This window comes from Folsomia candida, unplaced genomic scaffold (genome assembly GCF_002217175.1).
Source record: "Folsomia candida strain VU population unplaced genomic scaffold, ASM221717v1 Fcan01_Sc001, whole genome shotgun sequence".
Taxonomy (NCBI): domain Eukaryota; kingdom Metazoa; phylum Arthropoda; class Collembola; order Entomobryomorpha; family Isotomidae; genus Folsomia; species Folsomia candida.
Genome location: NW_019091193.1, coordinates 3,244,809 through 3,266,012, shown reverse-complemented (window position 1 = coordinate 3,266,012; position 21,204 = coordinate 3,244,809). Strand labels below are relative to the sequence as shown.

Below are 21,204 nucleotides of genomic sequence, written 5' to 3'. Positions count from 1 at the left end.
CAAGTGATCGGGTTCATATAAGATTTGCTGTACCTCTACCAAGTAGAAATTATTTGGCCATGATGCAACTAAATATGTAAATACCTAGAAAATTTGTTCTAATGATTCTATTTTAGTAATTATAGAGAATAATGGTGATCCTCGAAAGTATATAAAATAAGAAAAATATGTATTAAAAAAAATGGTTGGACTAAAAACCAAAGTACATCCTATTTGTATACTTTATTAAAATTGTTAAACATTTCAGATTAATATTTCTTACCATCCAGCCATCCAATTTACGTAATCCGAAGGTAAACAGTTGATGAAGATTATTGTAAAGTCTTATAAAATTACACGAAAGGTTTTATCATACTAATATCCGCTGTGTATATAAATACAAATGCATGAAAATAAAAATGCCAAAGAGTTGATAAATTCTCAACTCTTTGGCATTTTTCACCCAACATTGATTAGTTTTATACTTAATCAACAAAAAAGTCAAATTTTGCTCAAGGTTGGCTAAAACCTGCTTTATTCAACTTTGTTGTGTAAATTTTACTCTCATGAAGTTTAAACTTTGTCCAATTTTGTACACAATTTGACCAACTTCATTTTACTCAACTAGTTTTACTCAACTTTATTTAGAGTGTACGTACTTGTTCGCGTAATTTCATCCTGATCTAAAAAAAAGTGATGCAAACATCTGAATTGTTTTCCAAATTGTTAAAATCTGCAAAATCTCGGACAATTGGATTTCCTATTTTTTGAAAATCAACAAAATCTTGTGCGGACGTTTTTATTACAGCTTGTTTAAAACTGCTCACAGTAGTTTCATCACACATGTATAAATACATACCGTATTCATACATACATACACATAGTTGGATAACCTACCATCAGACCACCGTCGGCTTAAATGTACAGTTAGCTGACAAGTTTGCTTTATAAAACATGATATTTATCTTTACAAAAGCACACAGCAAGCACATTACCAGTGCAAATAAGAACTTTTCACGCTTATTTTGATGTCAGCAAAACCCTAACGACCCCCCTCGAAATACCCCTAATAAAAAATAAGATGGTCACCTTATTAAACTTAAAGTGAGACTGGTCCCCTATTTGCAAAGGTCTGCAAGATCTCACAAACTTTTGCACATACCTTTTGTCATCCTCGTTCAAATCAAGACTTTTCCATGATCTCAACGTTTTCAAGGTTTGAGCAAAGTAGTAGCCCCCAAAGTGTAGCAGTATTCCCCAAAAGATACCAAACCCAAAGATATAGTAGGAAATAATTAAAATTGTTTGGCCACTAATATGCGACCCATGCTGTATTATAAGCGCAGATGGAAAGATTATCAGTACATAAATTAACATGTGGAAAGGTAGAATTAACTTTCCATAATGATCCATTAGTATGAAATGCATGATTTCAAAACTTCTATACTCATGCGTCAGATTTCCAAGGTCAGACCGGGGTCGATTATTTGCTCCCCCAGCGCGAAGATCTTTCCACATTATCTGCGTCGTAAACAACATCACTGTTAATGAGATTTGTAGGTGTAAACTGAATAATATCCATGATTGGGTGGATATCGTCCAATACCAGGCACCCGTAAAAGCCTGGCTAACAATGTGATACCTCCAGCGATACGGAACACAGGATAAGATATTCATCGGCGAATCTGGGTGCGAAACTTCGTACATGGAATATGTCACGGGGACAATAGCCGACAAGAAGCACGGAACTAGAAGGATTTTGTCTAGTAAGGACCCCAGGTTTTTTGTCGACAAGGGCCATTTACCTGTCAGTCGTTTCAGAATAAAGAGAAGAAATATATTATAGAAATATGAAGGCATTTCACGATAGCCTTTGCAAGTCTGAAACCACTAAATAAATTTATGGACGAAATTCTCAAAAACAAATTTGCAAAAACATAACCGGCATGTGTTTGGTTAATAAGCTGATTTGTGTTACCTTACATACGTGGTTGTGTACTTATATACGAAGGCTGACGTGAAATTTCTCATGGGTGCTCATTTTTTCATTTTATCAAATTCACAAAACTTATTCATAAATTATTAAAGAAAATTCATAAGTTACAATACCACAATAAGGATTCATAAGCAGGCGTAATCTACTTCCTTAGCACTTACCATAGTAATTTCTCAGATAGTTGACCAATTTATTGACCAGGAAAGATGTCTCGTCGGATTGCAAGATCGTTAAAGTCATTAACAATAATACGAATATCATAAAACTCAGAAAGATTATGACAATTATGACATCTTTCATTGTACAGAAGCTTTGACATGCCACTATTTGTTGTATTAAGAAAATTGCATACAAAATAAACACTCCGAATGTGCAAGAACATTTGAATGCAAGCCAACGCGACCAAATAACTTTAGTTTTCAGATGTTCATTACTCCAAGAAAGGGGCGCCACGCCGAATAAATTCCCAAGGCGGCAAACATGTCGAAATATTTCAAAGTAAAGGTCTGAGAATGGCTGGGTTGAAATTGTTCTTTTTGGTAGAGACGATCTCAAGAATAACGATTTTCTAACTAACTTCCACATTCCAACTGGGAATATATAATGCTCGAGATTGTATTGACTATTTTTATATAAGCAAAGAACTTGTAAAAACAAAATTTAGAATACAGACTAAAATTTTGAACTAGAAGTTTAAGAGAACTCTTGGAACAGAATATGACGCAATATCTTTTTACTGATATTTAGTTTTTACATATTAGAATAGCGGGAAATGGTCGAGAAAAAATGCAATTTAAGTTGGGTATCATTAAAACAAAGGTCGCTTATTCAAAACATATGTATGAGAATTTGACTCGGATACCGCATTTATGATATAAGTACTCGTAGTTAATATTACTCAATTGACATAGTAGCTTGCATATATTCATGTATCTCCTCGTACATATGTATGTATGTATGCATATAATATGTATATTCATAGATGTAAACTTTGCAAATATGTAAGTCCCCATTAAGTATAGAGACACATAAATATGCCTAATTTAAGGTAATTACTCCTAAAAGATAGAAATTACTTTGGTCATGATGTAATAAAATGCCAAACAAATTAATGCATTCTGATGTTAATCAATTCGTTCTAATCATTCCATTTCAGTAATTGTAGCGAAATGCGACCCTCGATCTCGAAACTATATAAAATGCGAAAAATGTATTTAAATAAAACAACAATTGTTGGAATAAACACCAAAATACAAGTTCTTAATTTGTATTTAAATGCTTTATTAAAATTATTAAGCCTTTATACCCAAATAAAAACTTCCCATCGCTACTTTGACGTTAGCAAAACTCTAACAACCCCCCTCGAAATGCCCCTAAGAAAAAATAAGATGGTCACCTTATTAAACTTAAAGCGAGATTGGTCCCCTATTTGCAAAGGTCTACAAGATCTTACAAACTTTTGCATATACTTTTTATCTTCCTTGCTTAAATCCAGTGTTTTCCAGGATCTCAACGTTTTCAAATTTTCAGCAAAATAGTAGCCCCCAAAATGCAACACTGTCCCCCAAAACATACCAAACCCAAAGATGTAGTACGAAATCATCAAAACTGTTTGGCCACTAATATGCGACCCATGCTGTATTATAAGCGCGGACGGAAATATTATCAGTACATACACTACCATGTGAGATGGCAATACCCATTTTCCATAATAATCCATTTCTATCAAATGCATGATTTCAAAGCTTCTATACTCATGCGTCAGATTTCCAAGGTCAGACCTGGGTCTATTATTTGTTCCTCCAGCGAGCAGATCTTTGCACATTATCTGTGTCGTAAACAACATCACCGTTAGCCCGATTTGAAGATGTAAACTGAACAATATCCAAGATTGGGTGGATATCGTCCAATACCAGGCACCCGTAAAAGCCTGGCTAACAATGTGATACCTCCATCGATACGGAACACAGGACAAGATATTCATCGGCGAATCTGGGTGCGAAACTGCGTACATGGAAACTGTCAAGGGGACGATAACCAACGGGAGTCGCAAAACTAGAAGAAGTTTGTCTAGTAAGGACCCCTGGTTTTTTGTCGGCATGGGCCATTTACCTGACATTCGTTTAAAAAAAACGGAGAATTTATTTTATGCATAACTATTTTCGTATCAAATTCACAATTGCATATGTAATTACATTGAGGGCATTCATTATTCCTTCGTATCCTTAGATATCGTAAAATATCTAATTAACGAAGAAAAAACAAGGGGTCAAGCTTCGTAAAGATTGTAACCGTAGCAACTTGATTTTCGATGACGAAATTTTACAAAGCTTACAAAACCTCGTAATACTAATAGTTATTTAACGATACGAAGAATGTAAAGGATACGAAGAAATAATGAATACCCTCGTAATTAGAATACCTACTATAGTAATTTCTCAGATAGTTGAGCAATTGATTGACCGCGAATGACATCTCGTTGGGTTGTAAGACGGCCAACGTCATTAACAATAACACATATGCCACAAAACTCAGAAAGATAAGGACAATGATGATATCTTGCATAGGGCACAAGTTTGTGCATATAAGTACTTGTCGTGTTAAGAAAATTCCATACAAAATAAATACTCCAGATGAGCAGGTACATCGGAATGCAAGCCAACGCGACCAACTAACTTTAGTTGTCAGATGGTCAGTACTCCAAGAAAGGGGCGCCACACCGAATAAAATCCCAAGGCGACAAATGTGACCAAATATTTGGATGTAAAAATCTGAAAATGGCCCGGTCGACATTTTTCCTGTAGGTTGAAAAGAATTCAAGTATGACAATTTTCTAATAAACTTCCACATTCCAGCTGTAAATATGTAAAGCTCGAGATTATATTTGAATCGACAATGTCAATATTATATATGCAAGGAGTTAGTAAGAGAGAAGTTTTCTAATACAAACTAAGATTTAAAACCAGAAATTTACGGCAACTCTTGCAACAGAGTGTCTGCAGTATCTATGTATTTGTTAGTTTTGAGTTTTTACATATTCGAAAAAGTAAACTAGGTTCAAATTATCGAGAAATATGCAATTTAAGTTGGGTATCATTAAAACAAAGGTCAGTTATTCCAAGCATGCATAGTGCATTGGAAAATAATACATTTGCCTCAGCTACACCATTTAAATATTTGTAGTTGATATTGCTCAATTTACATACATATATGGACGCTTGCCATATGGGTATGTAATTGCTTTTATGTATTTACATGCAAAAGTATACACATATGCATTTACATATGTACATATGTAAATGTAAGCTGGCAAATAAGACGTCATCAAGTGGATATGAATATGCTTAATTTAAGTTGGTCACTTCTATAAAGTAGAAATTACTTGGTTACGATGTAACTAAATATGTATCCAGCAAATTTGTTCTGATTGTTCTATTTTAGTAATTATAGAGAATGGTGATCCTCCAAAATATGTAATGTTGGATTAAAAACCAAAGTACATACGATCCTACTTGTATTTAAAGGTTTTATTAAAATTGTTAAGCACGTACGATTAATATATATTTCTTACCGCCCATCCATCTAATTTAGAAATCCGAAGGTAAGCAATTGATGAAGATTTTTGAAAATTATTGTAAAATTATGCAAAAGGTTTTATCAGGCTACATAATATCCGCTGTGTAAATACAAATGCATATAGGTACATACATGCATGCGTGCATTTCCGAAGTCTTAATTAGGATTAATTGATAGATAAGTAATTTAACGCTACTTAAACTTTGTCATAGAAATGCGGTCCATAATCACGTTTTCTCGTAATATTTGGCGAGAGTTGCTCCAGAACTTGCCATTCTGTACCATTTCCTCAATGCCTTTAAAATACTTTAGCCAACACTGCCAACAGCCTGCCTTTGCAATTATGAAATGAACTTTATAGAATATTGATAAACTAAATACTTGTTCGCGTAATTTCATGCTGATCACGAAAAAGTGATGCAAATATTTGCACCTTTTTTGCGAATTGTGAAAATCTGCAAAATCTCGCACATTTAAATTTCTTCTTTTCTGAAAATCAACAGAATCTTGTACAGACATTTTTATTACAGCTTATCTAAAACTGCCCACAATACTATCATCAGACATATATAAATATATACCGTATTTAATTAGATAGCTTACCACCAGAGAATCGTCTGCTTAAATTTATGGATAGCTGACACGTTTGCTTTATAAGACATAATATTTATCTTTGCATAATCACATGGCAAGCACATTACCGGTGCAAATAGGAACTTTAAATCCCTAACTCGAGGTTAATAAAACCCTAACAATCCCCCTCGAAATACCCCTAATGAAAAATAAGATGGTCACCGTATTAAACTTAAAGTGAGATTGGTCCCCTATAAGCAAGGCCCTATGGCTCAGAGGTACGAGGGTAGGATTGTCACCACGCAGTCACACGTTCGATTCCTCTGGCCGGGAAGCTATTGCTAATCCTACTCGGCTCGGTGTTAGTACGGGGTAGGTGCTGTCTCGTGACAGGGTGAGCCCAGCCATACGGAATGGCAATGTCACTGTGTACAGCCCCTAGCAGAGTCCGTTCTCTGTGGGGATGAGACAACTTGCTACGAAATTATGGCAAAAAGTCGCCATCTGAGGCTGAAAAGCAGAGAAATCTGAGTCCTGGCGATGTAAAACTGTCATTTTAACATTTTAACATTTTGCAAAGGTCTACAAGATCTCACAAACTTTTTCATATACTTTTTATCTTCCTCGCTCAAATCCAACGTTTTCCAGGATCTCAACGTTTTCAGGTTTTCAGCAAAGAAGTAGCCGCCAAAATACAGCAGTGATCCCCAAAAGGCACCAAACCCAACTATGATGTAGGAAATAATCAAAATTGTTTGGCCACTAATTTCTGTCCAATGTTGTATTATGAGCGCGGATGGAAATATTATCAGTACATAAATTAACATGTGGAAAGGTAATACCAACTTTCCATAATAATTCATAACAATGAAATGCATAATTTCAAAACTTCTATACTCATGCGTCAGATTTCCAAGGTCAGACCAGGGTCGATTATTTGCTCCCCCAGCGTGCAGATCTTTGCACATTATCTGTGTCGTAAACAACATCACTGTTAATGCAATTTGAAGATGTAAACTGAACAATATCCATGATTGGGTGGCTATCGTCCAATACAAAGCGCCTGTGAGAGCCTAGATAACAATGTGATACCTCCAGCGATGCGGAACGCAGGATAACATATTCATCGGGGAATCTGGGTTTGAAGCCGCGTACATGGAAAGTGTTAAGGGGATGATAACCGACGAGAATCCAAGAACTAGAAGGAGTTTGTCTAATAAGGATCCCACATTTTTTGTCGGCATGGGCCAGTTACCTGTTTCAGAACAATAAATTTGCTTTAGACATATGTATTTTCACTTCTTAAACCTTAATTTCCAGGTGCTTTCATTTTATTAAATACAAACACAGGTGTGCGGATGATGCCACCCGATCAATCGCACCCCGGCTAACGCACTCCACCATTGCCACCCCTAGGATGATGCCACCCCCGATCATTCGCACCCGAGCAATCGCACCCTGTAGATGCCACCCCTTATCAATCGCACCCCTAGGAGTATCCCACCCCCGATTTTGTGAGATTTTGGCAAATTTTCGGGCATAAATAAATGAGTGTAAATATGCGATATGTTGCTGAATTTATTGGGGTTACAAAACAATGCTAGGATTATCTCATGAGTGAGATTTTGAGTTACCGCCCTACTAGCACATTGCCAGTGCCGATTTTGTACCGGTATGCCCCATAATGGACACAATCCTAATGAAGGATTTACGCATTAATCCTGCTACTAGTCAAAATAAAGCAAACGTGTACGTATGTATGTACATATTACTTTCTTAATGCTTCCCTAAGGCGTGTAATTTATTGAAATATCATCAGGCTTAATAAATTAAATTCATATTTCGACAAAAAATCTATAAAAAATTAAATCTCCGTAAAAATTGAAACACATAAGTCAATATCAACGAAAATAAATCTCAGTAAAAATTCAAATATCGTCAAAATATAAACAATTAGGTCTACGAATTAATCAGTTCAGCTTTATTTTTACTAGTAATAGGATTAATGTGTAAATCCTTCATTTCTTAGGATTGTGTCCATTATTTAAAAACGATGACGGTAACTCAAAATCTCACTCATGAGATAATCCTAGCATTGTTTTATAACCCTAATAAATTCAGCAACATATCGCATATTTACACTCATTTATTTGTGCCAGAAAACTTGTCAAAATCTCACAAAATCCGGGGTGGGATACTCCTAGGGGTGCGATTGATAAGGGGTGGCATCTACAGAGGTGCGATTGCTCGGGTGCGAATGCTCAGGGGTGGCATCATCCTAGGGGTGGCAATGGCGGGGTGCGTTAGCCGGGGTGGGATTGATGGGGTGCGATTGATCGGGTGGCATCATCCGCAAATCACAAACACATATTTACAAAGCACCGGATAAAATTATTAATTTCCGTGGAAACATTGTTCTTATGGTTCGTCTAATAAAAATGCGTCATTTTTTAATAAATATATTCAACATATTTTATTGATTTTCCTATCAACGAGACTGGTGCGTGTCAACGGTTCAAAGTTTTCAACACGTTATTAGTTTTGAAAATATGTGAAGCATTTCAAGAACCGCTCAAACTTAAAATTCATAAGAATTAGATACAACATGTACCAAATAATTTTGTTGAAAAAAATAACGCATTTTTAATAGATGAACCATAGTCTTGTACCCACCACGAAAGAAATACATAACAAATATTACATTGTACACACAAATTATCGATTAATTCTCACAAAAGGTCGCCTGAGCAAAATTTGAGATTTCTAGAATCATTTTTTTACCATTTTTAGGTCAAAGTTCTCCATCACTATATAGTACGGGATCTCTAATTGCGAAACCGATCTCAACTTATGACTAAATACAAATACATCCAAAATTCGGTTAAAGGTGTTTTCTTGTAATAAAAGATTAAATTTATTATGGAACTTGTTTCACTTCTAAAAACTTTTTCGAGGCTTCTTCATATTATCAAATTCATAACTACATAATTAGCAGTACTTACCATAGTAACTTCTCAAATAGTTGCGCAATTTATTGACTGTGAAAGAGGTCTCCTTCGGTTGTAAGACGGCCAAAGTCATTAACAGCAACACATATGTAATGAAACTCAGGAAGATAGTGACAATGATGATATCTTGCATAGGGCACAAGTTTGTGCATGTCACTAATTGTCGTATTAAGAAAATTGCATACAGAATAAACACTCCAAATGTGCAGAAACATTTAAATTCGAGGCAATGGGACCAACTAACTTTGGTTGTCAGGTGGTTATTACTCCAAGAAATGGGTGCCACGCCGAATAAAATCCCAAGTCGGCAAACGCGGCCAAATGTTAGAAAGTAAAAGTTTGAAAATGGTTGGTTCGAAATTTTTTTTGCTAGTGGAGACGATCTCAAACATAACAATTTTTTAAATAACTTCCACATTTCATGAAAACTTTGAAGAAAGCTCGGGATTATGTTCGAATCGATTTGAATCGAATTTTAAAGAAACTTAGAAAATTTAGAAGAAACTAATCTCCGAGTAAAATTTCAAACTCGAAGTTTAGCAGACTCCTGGTCCAAAAAAACATTAGATGTACGTCAGCAAAATTGTTCCTAATTTTTTGTCCTTCATTTAGGTGGAATAATTTTTGGTAGCATTAGAAACAAACGTCATTATTACAAACATTGATATACATATCTTTGGAATGTTCACTATAGTGAACTGGAAAATAATACATGCTATAAATATGTAATAAGTACATCGTCAGATACATACACCATTTATGTATTTCTCAATTTGTATAAACGCTTGCCATGTACATATGTACATACGTACGGCAAGCCTAAACGTATATTTATATATGTACCATGTATGTAAGCATATATGTACATATATTTAAGCACATACGTAAATTCAGCAAACGTTTAAGCCGTCATTTAGTATGTGCCATGTAGTTACATATATTCTTTGTTTAGGCCAGTTATACCATGACCAAGTATAAATTTTTTACTTGGTCATGATGCAACCAAATATGTATGTACCTGGCAAATTTGTTCAACATAAAGGTTCTATTTTAGTAAATATAGAGAATGGGGATCGAAAATATTGCATTGGATTAAAAACGTACCCTTTCCTAAATACTTTTTTTAATTGTCAAGAATCTAGAATTTTTTTAGCATCCAACCATCAACCATTATTAATCCAATTTACTTATATACGGTCAAGTTGCAGTAAGCAATTGGTGAATATTTTTGAAAAGTATTACAAATCATGTAAAGTTTTTACTCGACTAACGTCCGCTTCCAGTATAAATACATGCATACCTTCTTACTTTTGAATACATGTACATATGTTGTATGTACATATATGTAAATCATATGCACATGTAGTCAAGAACTTTTTATCACAATTGATAAATTTTTCCACTGTCACTTAATCAGCGTGGTCCATTTCCACCGAATTGTTTTTATTTGTATTTAAAAGTACCCTTCCATCTGGGCCATAAGTAAATTATTATTTATCTCAATCGAGTTATTACAGTTGATCATTATGATGGATCTTAGAACTGGTAGATATTTCCCATGTGAATATGGATACAGTACATACGTATTTACGTATGCATGTATGTACATACATAAATATTTAAACGTGCATGTGGTTAATTAATTAAGCTCTTGACAGAAAAATTGCTTGCAGGAGATATGCATAAAGCCATTAACTGAAAAAACATTGCTTTCAACGTATTATTCGCACTTATTTATGTACAAACATACATAGTACCCCGAATGAATTAGATAAGTTATTGCTTCGTGTAAACATTCCGAGAAGATCAACCGCAAGTTAATGTGTATCACGCAGAAACAAATTGAAAATTAAATTGAAATAATGAGCAATTATCTGCAGGATCGATGGGTATAAAGAGCAACATCATTTCAATGAATGATATTCAAAACATATATACACATATCCAGAACTTCTAGCACTTCTTAACCAGCGAAAACTTTAGAAAGATGTCTCCCTTGAAAATGTAAGTTTCTGAAATATTTAAATTTTCCCCACAAACTATGAAAATAATTACTAAATTGTTCCTCCTTATTGCAGGATTGTCGCTCTCTTCGCGTTTTTCGCCGTTGTTGGGGTCGCTGTTTCCGATGAGGGTCGTCCCGCTTCGTCCGCGTCGGCCTTTGGGGACAATGTCGTCTTGTGGCAATGTCAACACCCGGTAAGGAAAAGTCTGGAAATTTCATGGAAATATATTTCTGAATTATTTTTTGTTCTTACAACAGTGCCAAAATCTTCACTGTGATGACCGGTACAGCCGATGCGAGTTCAGAAATGGACAGTGCTGGTGCTTCAACTAAGTTTTCGATACAATTTTGACGTATGAGCGCTCATCCTGGAATAATTAGTGTCTAAATACATATGCATTAACGGAATTATGATTGGAAATATTAATCTTTAAACTTAAAAGCAGATTACATACTTATTAAATTCTAGCTTTGACCGTCACAAGTTTGCAGATTACGATAAACACAATAATGTAGAGTTTATTTCCTTCTTTGCATGCAGACTCACATATTTACCTACATACTTAAAAAATAACCAAAATCATTGTAATTTGCAAGTATTTTCATCATATGGACTTTATAGACCCTTAATGTCGAAAAGAACGGCACCCCTCACCAAATACAGATTGCTTCGACAAACATTTCATAACTTTAAATCAACAGCAAATTGACAATTTGAGAGGTGCAAAACTCCTGCAAAATTAGTGGAGTGAGCCCATCCACAAAATTCTGACCAAACCTTACTTTCAGTGGTGTTAGGGATGCTAGGAGCTCTCAAGACTCAAAAAATGAGCGAAATGAGCAATGAGCAGAAAAATAAAAAATCAGATTTTTCTGCTCAAACCTTGAACGGGTCAATCCCAAAACCCGTTAACTTCTCTTTAGTCTCTGTGTACGTTTTAAGAAATCATTTTTTATTTGACTTTCTTCGCAGTTAAGGGCCAAAGCATCTTGTAGACGACGAAGAAATTCCGTGCGTTTGGTCACCTGCTCAAACATTTTTTGCGATAAGGATATGGTTATACAAAATTACATGTTGATAACAAACCATCATTTACCTTAAACGCGGTGTAATTGTCGACGACATAATGTGCCATTTCAATTTTTATCTGTGGTGTCCAGCGAAAAGTTTTTCTGCCGTCTACCTCTGCAACGCTACGTTTTATACGACAAATTAATTTGCAACTTTTTCGACACTGGTACTCTTAACCTTGGTCTTGGGACCCATAATGATAAAGAATATGTTGTAGAAAACTTTGCTTAATTTTTAAATGGAAAATTTAAGTAAACAAACAGCTGATGTGCTGATGTGGAGCAGAATGAGCAGGATTATGAGAGAAAAAATCAACCCAAAACTCGATTTTTTTCTTGAGCAAGAAAATCTGATTTTGAGCGAAATCGCATGCGCACAGCCGAGCAGAAAAGATCAGAATGAGCGATGAGCAGAAAAATCTGATCTTTTTTAGAGCTTTGAGAGGACCTAATCTCTTTCTATTTATGCGCATAGTTTCTCTCGCCTTGCAATCTCGCAGCCATTTCACGCTCCCCGTATAAATCTTGCCCGCTCCGGAAAAGAAGATCAGATTGAACACTATATGACGATCAGGGTTTCCATCCCGATGAAATCAAATGCCAAGAAGTTCATATCCTTGCGAAGGCGGATGCACGCAAATCCTCCCAGTATTTCAAAGATGGGAAAAGTAGACACGATCACGGGGGAAATGCGACTCTGTACGCAGGCGTTGAACAATTTCTCAAAAACATGAAGCTCTCTATATTTTCGCGTAAGTTTGACACGTTTCGAGTCACAGGTGGATCATTCCCCCGAAGAGCAGACACCCTGTAAAGACACCCTCAAGCAGGGCTACATAGTGTAAAACGGTGAATTCCAAGATCGCCAAGATTAGGCGAACAATTGCACATGGATCCTGACAGGAAATCGACGAGAGCAGAATTGAACCCAGGAATGGCTGTTGGCATGGGTTAAAGAAAACAAGGCAAGCGATCGCAATGGGAAATTCGAAATATCCAATTTTTACGGCAAGAAAGAGGAGGCGAGCTATTTTTAGCACCACGCGTTTAGGCTGACCTATTACCAATATAAAAGCTTATGGTGGAATTATTTTTATTTTTTAACAAAGAGGTGCTAATTGGTTGGGCGGAAGTTTGAAATATTACCTTCACTCCCATCAGCGTCAATGGTGCGCTTGATAATGACATTCAGCAACTTAGGGATTCCTTTATCAGCCTCCCAATACAAAGTAATGACTAGATTGGCGACGTGGGGTAGGGCGAATAATGCAGAATTCAGCTTCGTTAGAAGGTTCGAAGTGTCATTGTGCCACAAAATTCCGTACGTTAGCAGTACGACGTAAATCAGATAAGCAAAGGAACTAAACCGGTCCAACAATGCCCCACGCCCCCTTCTGCAGGTCACGAGCTGCTTTTCGTTGTCAAAAGTGAACGACAACCAGCAAAATCGATCGGCAAGGGACAAAGTTCGTTTTAAAAAGGGGAGCAGGATTTCTGGCAACATTCCAGAGATTGGTATTGCACTCGGGTACGTCACACCCTAAAATTAACTCAATTTTTTGGAGAGGAATTATTTTTTAAACGACAATTTTTATTAGTTTTCAGTTACTGAAAGCTGTAAAGTTCGACTTGCACAAAAACTACTGATAAGTTTTGGATGTGTAATTTATCGAACATAAACTTTTAATCAATCCTAAACTTTTGTTATAAAAACTTTTTTCCACAAAAGATGTGAAAACAAGGGTATTTTTATGGGTTTATATGAATAAAAAGTCATGTGCACTCAAGTATGTCAGGTTTTCACGGGAACGCACTTATCTTTTTGATACTGTTTATATAGTTAATGTGGACGCTTCAGATTAGATGATCATACACATAAATACTATTAAATACCCGGTCGTAAAAGATCTTATCCATATATTTAGGAGTGCATTACAGCACCTGCCAAATAATTAATTATTGCATTCAATGACATGAAAAGGGTCAGGCCGATAGTTTACACTATGCTGAAATAGTTACATATGTATATCGTTAGTCGCACAAGGTCAATTTATGCATGTATTTACATATGCATGTATGTATTTGCATGAATATTTATACTATATTTTAGGGACCCACACTAAATGAAATTTCATAACAAAATACAGATGGAAAATCAACAAATTAAGTAAATTAAGGAGTAGAAGGTCACTACTTGTCGGGCCCCGATTTCGATCTCCTTTGGATATGTTGTAGTACTACATGAGTCTAGAAAAAGTGAAGGAGGGTTAGACTCCATGAGCCCATTTACGCCCGCCACACCCCCTCAAAGGCGCCCAAACCCCCAGAGTTGCCGCACTAAAATCCTCGCCAAAAATCGAGTTTTGGTCAGATTTTCAAGAAATTTACATTTTTGTGATCCCAGATAGTTGCTCTATCATATCCAATAGCAAACTCAACTTTTTTGAAATTTCGAATTTTTTCAATACATACCCTTGGTCAGAAAATCTTCGAAAATATTGAAAATTTCAAAAAAGTTGAGTCTGCTATTGGATATGATAGAGCAACTATCTGGGATCACAAAAATGTAAATTTCTTGAGAATCTGACCAAAACTCGATTTTTGGCGAGGATTTTAGTGCGGCAACTCTGGGGGTTTGGGCGCCTTTGAGGGGGTATGGCGGGCGTAAATGGGCTCATGGAGTATAACCCTCCTTCACTTTTTCTACACTCATGTAGTACTACAACATATCCAAAGGAGATCGAAATCGGGGCCCGACAAGTAGTGACCTTCTACTCCTAAGCAGACGTGTTCAACAAAAAATTGTTCACTCAAATATTCATTCATTGTCATGAAGTGCAGGCAACATTCATTCAAATATTCATTCATTAACAATAGGGAATATTCATTCAAATATTCATTCATTGACAATAGGGAATATTCATTCAAATATTCATTCATTCATTAACATATTTATTCATTCACTAAAATATTCACTCATTTATTCAAATATTTATTTATTCATTCAAATATTCATTTATTCATTCAAATATTCGTTCATTTATTAAGTAGCTTCAGCTACTTTATGCGAAGACAGGATAACAAGAGAACGGATCGAGATAATCGACATCGGTTTTCGACATTACGCATAGGACCCGAGGTGGATCCTATCAACTTGTGGGACCAATATGACCACCCCCTTCGGCCAGGGGGTGTGGTCGGGGTAAAATGAGATTTTTTCAGAAATTGAAGCTACGGATGAAATACATTCAAGGTACAAAATGAGCCAAAAGCGCAAGGTCTATTCGCGTCGATTTCACCGAATTTCACATAAAAAATCCTTAATTTATTGTTGGGTAGAAAGATCAATATACTATAGGTATTTTTGAATTATATGCAACCACCCCCCATTTTAACGGATTTTCGACTGGCAAACACAATATGATATTCATTTTGCCGTATGTATGACACTTATTTCACCCTTTAGCTACATATGTTTGCGACGGTTTAGTCAATTATTTTTGTATTCACAATTTGCGCATGGTAGTCCATCCACAATTTGAGTTCAAATTATTATGTAATATGCATCTGCCGCGTTACGCGGGCGAACTCCAACTTTAAATTTAATATAAATTTCAAGGTAATGACGAAAGCATTTGAGTCAAAACATTTCCAAGATTCTTAGAGGTAGAGGCTTTTTGAAATATTTATGTCTAAAATCGGTAATATCCACTCTAATATTTATTAATTAACATAATTGTCAAATAGAACTTGCACGTAAATTTGTATTACAAATATATACGGTATGTACTTGTTATCTAATTTTTTGAGCGAATTAGTACCATTTTGTTTTATTGTTTAGATGAATTCCATACTTAGCAATTGACAATTCCTAAAGCCGCAAACCATATTGCTAGCACCATCAGTCACAAGATAACCGATCTGAGTTTAAAAGTATTGCATTATTTATTTATCATTAACAAAATTGAATGTTTATTCTTACTATTCACCTTGGTCGTGCTAATTCCTAATGGATCCATAGATTGCTGGAATTTTTGCTTTATATTTTCTCCGGTGTGGCGATCATTAAATTGCACGGCTGAGAGGACGTTTGACACCAATTTCCATGTTCGGTTCTGCGTATCTTTTTGAGTATAATGGTATTTAAGTCCCATAATTCCGTCACCCTGTCTACTTGTCCATATGTCTGATGATATGTGAACATTGTAATCCTGAACGTGGTTGAGTGAATTTTAGGTTTTACCTGGAATTCGCACAAGCGGGAAAATTGCATATATAAAGGTTTTATTATAGTTTTATGTGTATTTGAGTAAGTCAAAATTACATAGAATCTTGTTGACCGTGTTTGCTAATTTTCTTGCCAAGGTCACTCGGTCAGGAACTATAACTCGTGGATTAAGGTCAGATACTAAGTTCCTGAATCCTAGCCAATTAACAAAACTGAAAGGGAGTCCATCAACAGAGACCAAATCTTGCAGATTCGAGTTGAATTTTGATTGTATTGGGTCGTTTTTATTATATTTGTTTTGATTTGAGTGAAAAAACTCGTTCACCTTATGATTTTCTCGTGGGATTTCAATTTCCAAAGACACATCTTTGTGTGAGTTCTGCAAAAAATAGTCGATACAATTAACGAATTTAATTACTACTTAATAAATTGCACGGAGGAATATAAAGTTATTATACGTACTCTATAATGACGATTTCCGTTTACGTTAAAGTTGCTCGCACCAAATGAGTAAACACGGCTTTTTTTGCCAGTTTCGGTGCACTTTTTACAAGTTGAAAAGAACTTCTGGGACTCAATTGAATGTCCAAGGTAGCTGAACTGCTTCTCAAAGAAGAAACGGAACTTCGACAACTTTTCAAAACCTGGTTGTTTTACGAGTTTAGGTTCCTTGGAACCTCCCTCAGAGTCATGCTCAAGGTCGACGATTTCTTGATCCGTGTGGACAGCTTCGCCATCGCCAGGGTTAACTTGTGATGTCATAACTACTCTAGTTTGCAATTGTTAACTTGTAAAATTAAATCCCTCCGTATAAAGTTTTCGAAAGATTTTTTTTAAATTTGGGAACACGGGTTTTAATGTAAAATGTGTTGGAATATTGAACTGGCTCCCACCATGCTCCGACCGAAGTTCCCGGCACGCAATGATGATGCACATAAAGCATGAGAATTTCGACCACAATCATAAAGAATGAATGAGACATCACAGGCTCATTCACTTCAACGTGAAGTGAATGAGAGCCAAATTTATTCACAATTCATTTATTACATTCAGCCATCCCTTATTCAATTCATTCAGTTCAAAATTTTATTCATTCATTCATTATTCATTAAATAAATGTCCGGGACATATTTATTCATTCAATATTCATTCAATAAATGAATGGGGCATAATTATTCCTTCAAAATTCAAAGATTTTGAATAATTCGTACATATTCAATATTCAAACTCACTTTAGTGAACGAATGTGAACAGGTATGCTCCTAAGTGGGGTTCATTTAAATGTGAAATATTAGTACTTATAATATGTATTTCTTGCTGGCAAACATTATTGCATGAAGTAATGAATTGTTAATAAAATTACAGACGTTTTTGAAACTGACCCGCATTTTCGTGTACATATGTATGTGCTGTCCTTAAATAAATGTGTTTGCGTGCAAGCCTATCGATTATGCAGTGCGTGGTTATGTCACAGAAAGAAGGATCCTATCTACATAGATGAATATTTTATAGTTCAAATGCGACGATGAGCATAAGTATCTAGTTTAATATTTTGTATACCACCAAGAAATAACATGGGAGAGTAAGCAGCAACATTCATGGACCGCTTATATGTACATATGTATTTATGCTTGTAAATATGTAGGATAAGGGATGGGATAGACCCACTGTAGTAACCTAACTTTATATGTATATACATTGTATATACATATAACCCATACTTATAGATATGTATGTACATATAAGCACATCTGCATATGTCACTTTGATCATAATTACATGCACGTGTAATAGTATATACGTATAATGAGAAAAGCAGCTTATTCCCCAATTGGAATTAAAATAAAATAAAGTTTATTTCGGGAATAAGGTTGGTTCATGTTTATGTATTTTTGAGTATATTTATGTGTAAATAACTTTTGGTATGCATACTTATAGATTATAAGTCATAGGTAATTCAACTAACAAGAAGAAACACAATAAATGGGGGCAATTCATGATTAGAATTTTATACAGTAAATACTTAATTATTTAAATTAGATCAATAAATATGTCGATTTAAAACTCATCTAGTATTCCTTGCCTTTTCTCATTATAAGGTTGCTAATGTTGCTATATAACTGATACATACATATGTACGTATATATGTATATACCTAGCTGAGTATGCATGTAATATTACATGTATACTCAGCAGCCATATGGCTGCTGAGGAGGGACCACAGAATATAGATTCTACCAGAAGAATCGATCTTATGTATTCGAGTGACGCTTATGGAAGAACGGGGAGAGCCAACCAAATAACTCGGTGTACATTTGGCCCACCTGGGGGATGGCACCTCCGCATCATCATCATCACCACATCTCCTGGCATCAAAAAATGATGATGAAAGCGCATAGGTGGCGGTGGCACCCCGATTTGTGCACCAGAACACACAATTCTGACTCAGCTCAGAATTTCTGAGCTGCGTCTCCACAAATTTGATGCTCTACGAGGGTGTGTTCTGGTGCACAAATGGGGGTGCCACCGCCACCTATGTGCTTTCATCATCATTTTTTGATGCCAGGAGATGTGGTGATGATGATGATGCGGAGGTGCCGTCCCCCAGGTGGGCCAAATGTACACCGAGTTATTTGGTTGGCTCTCCCCGTTCTTCCATAAGCGTCACTCGAATACATAAGATCGATTCTTCTGGTAGAATCTATATTCTGTGAGGAGGGACGATGAAATTTTAATTTTTGGCATATCTACATATCTTCTTGGTTGATGAAGTCAAAGGGTAGACATACTTAAAAATACAGAATAGAGGGTGTTACGGAAGTAATGCAACTTTGGTCAAATGCACATAAAAACTAAACCAATGAATTTGTTTAGGCGAAATTTTGGTCAGAAAGGGACAAAGGTTAAAGCTAACTATTTTTTGCTTCTAATGGTCTATACATCTCCTTCCTCCCAATTTGGAGAAGGTTTTGTCTGGCGCTCCCAATTAGTGCTGCGCCACTGTTTTTGGTTATCTTTTTTGAGATTTTTGACCACATGTGGTGAAATAAGTTCAAATTTTGTACTGAAATTTCTCGATTACAATATTTGGGAACGTTGTTCTCTCCATGTTAATTGCATTTGATCCGTTTATAGGCGGAACGGGATACTTGGGCTTATTGGGCTTACGGCTTACTTTTGGGCTTGGGCAAGATTTATTTTCCAGTTTTGCATATATGGTTTTCTTGAAAGCGGGAGAGTTGTACTACGTGCAAATGAAAGCATTTTGATAATCTACGTAGTAGGGTTGCCGCGGGTAGCGAAAATGCTACCCGTTACCCGACCCGCTACCCGCAGCACTGCTACCCGTACCCGCACGGGTACCCGTGCGGGTACCCGTTACCCGCTACCCGTTTTGGGAATTAAGCTAAAAACCGACCAACGTTCAGAATAAATTTGATGTAATCAATTATTTGCTCAGTTTGGTTGATATGTAGTTTGAGATAATGCTATGCAAGTAAAGCATGACAAAATTTGGTATGTTGGTGTAACTAGGTATTTGTTTCTGAAACCAAACTTTCTGGCTTATAATGGAACGTTTTTCAAGCTACACAGGGTTGCTTAGCCGCTTATATCAAAAATTCAAAAATTAGGCCAAAAATTAGGAATTGCATAACACTTATTTTTCCGTTGAATGATCCGTTTAAAGAAAACTATTGGAGGAGTGCTGCACTCCGAGTGAAGAGTTCAAAGTTTTTGTCCGAAGAAAAAGATGGCAAATATTTACCTAAAAATTTAACCTTGCAGTCAATATTTTTCTTCAAAGTGACCAGTCAACAGAAGGAAAAGTATAACGTGATCCATAATTTTTAGCTTGACGTTTTGACATAACTCGCTAGACACTCTTGGTGTGGCTTGAAAAAATCAGTCAGTTCCAATGTTAGTTTAATTTCTGAAATTCTGATCTCAATGAAGTTTTCATTGAAAAATCTTCTGCAAATAAAATTTTAGCCTTCAATCCGATTGAAGTTTTTCATCTGCACAAATTAAAATATTCTCAGTTTTACAAAAATACGCACAAATGCAAATAAAATTTGTGCACGTATTTTAGAGCAGACAATTTATATCTGCTTGAGAAACAATAATTTCTCCGCATTTTCTGGTCGTAAAAAGTATTTGAGGCTGCCGTATCTTCTGTCGCTTCCGAGCAGACACTCACTATAAAGGCTTGTTGCTGCCAATGACGAATGTTGAACTGAATATATAATAAAATCATGCTTCTGTAATTGTAATTAAGGCCTGAGAAGCTTGTAACTTTGTTTGTTAGCCAATTTATGGCCAAAATAGAATAAAAACTGAACTACCCGTTACCCGTGCGGGTAGTTGTCGCTACCCGCAGATAACGGGTACCCGCAAAAATCGTGCGGGTATGCGGGTAACGGGGTACCCGATCCGTTACCCGCGGCAACCCTACTACGTAGTAACTCGTGTTACACAGGACGACCAATTACCGATGAAAATGCATACATACATACCTACATTCTAGGCCTTGACGACGAGATCTTTCAAATGACACCCAACTTGATGGGTACAAAAATACAAAAATTAGTCACGTTCGACCATAAAGGTGCAACTTTCAATGAACGTTGAGTAACTTATACCCATTGGGACCTCACACTTCAATTCCCAAAAACATAATTTAAAAAATTGAACTATTTGAGAACCATATATCAGTTTTGGCAAGTAGACAATTGTGGGCCATTGGGCCCTCTAGGAAACTAGGTTCTCT

The 21,204-nt window shown here is 35.9% G+C and overlaps 1 protein-coding gene and 1 long non-coding RNA gene across 3 annotated transcripts; one reads left to right on the top strand and one right to left on the bottom strand.

Annotated features, from left to right (window-relative positions):
• Positions 1–10,981: 10,981 nt before the first annotated feature.
• LOC110853362 lies at positions 10,982–11,633 on the top strand. The gene is made up of 3 exons (XR_002548196.2): positions 10,982–11,136; positions 11,211–11,331; positions 11,396–11,633. It is a non-coding gene; the product is annotated as an uncharacterized LOC110853362 (long non-coding RNA).
• A 4,581-nt stretch (positions 11,634–16,214) lies between these two features.
• LOC118433787 lies at positions 16,215–17,608 on the bottom strand. Of its 2 annotated transcripts, XM_035846016.1 has the most exons (3): positions 16,899–17,608; positions 16,533–16,815; positions 16,215–16,451 (listed from the first exon to the last, which is right to left on the bottom strand). In XM_035846016.1, the coding sequence occupies exons 1-3, from the start codon at positions 17,196–17,198 to the stop codon at positions 16,441–16,443; spliced, it is 594 nt and encodes a 197-aa protein (XP_035701909.1). In that variant the 5' UTR covers positions 17,199–17,608; the 3' UTR covers positions 16,215–16,440. The 2 variants fall into 2 exon arrangements, with proteins under 2 accessions (XP_035701909.1, XP_035701908.1); XM_035846015.1 differs by having other exon boundaries at positions 16,216–16,815.
• Between the last annotated feature and the right edge of the window lie 3,596 nt (positions 17,609–21,204).

What these genes read in the sequence shown, in the direction of transcription:
- LOC118433787 (XM_035846015.1), bottom strand. Translation starts at nt 17,198, where the DNA reads ATGACATCACAAGTTAACCCTGGCGATGGCGAAGCTGTCCACACGGAT. An exon ending in ACGGAAATCGTCATTATAGA is followed by an intron (nt 16,816 to 16,898) that starts GTACGTATAATA and finishes TATTTTTTGCAG; the next exon opens with AACTCACACAAAGATGTGTC.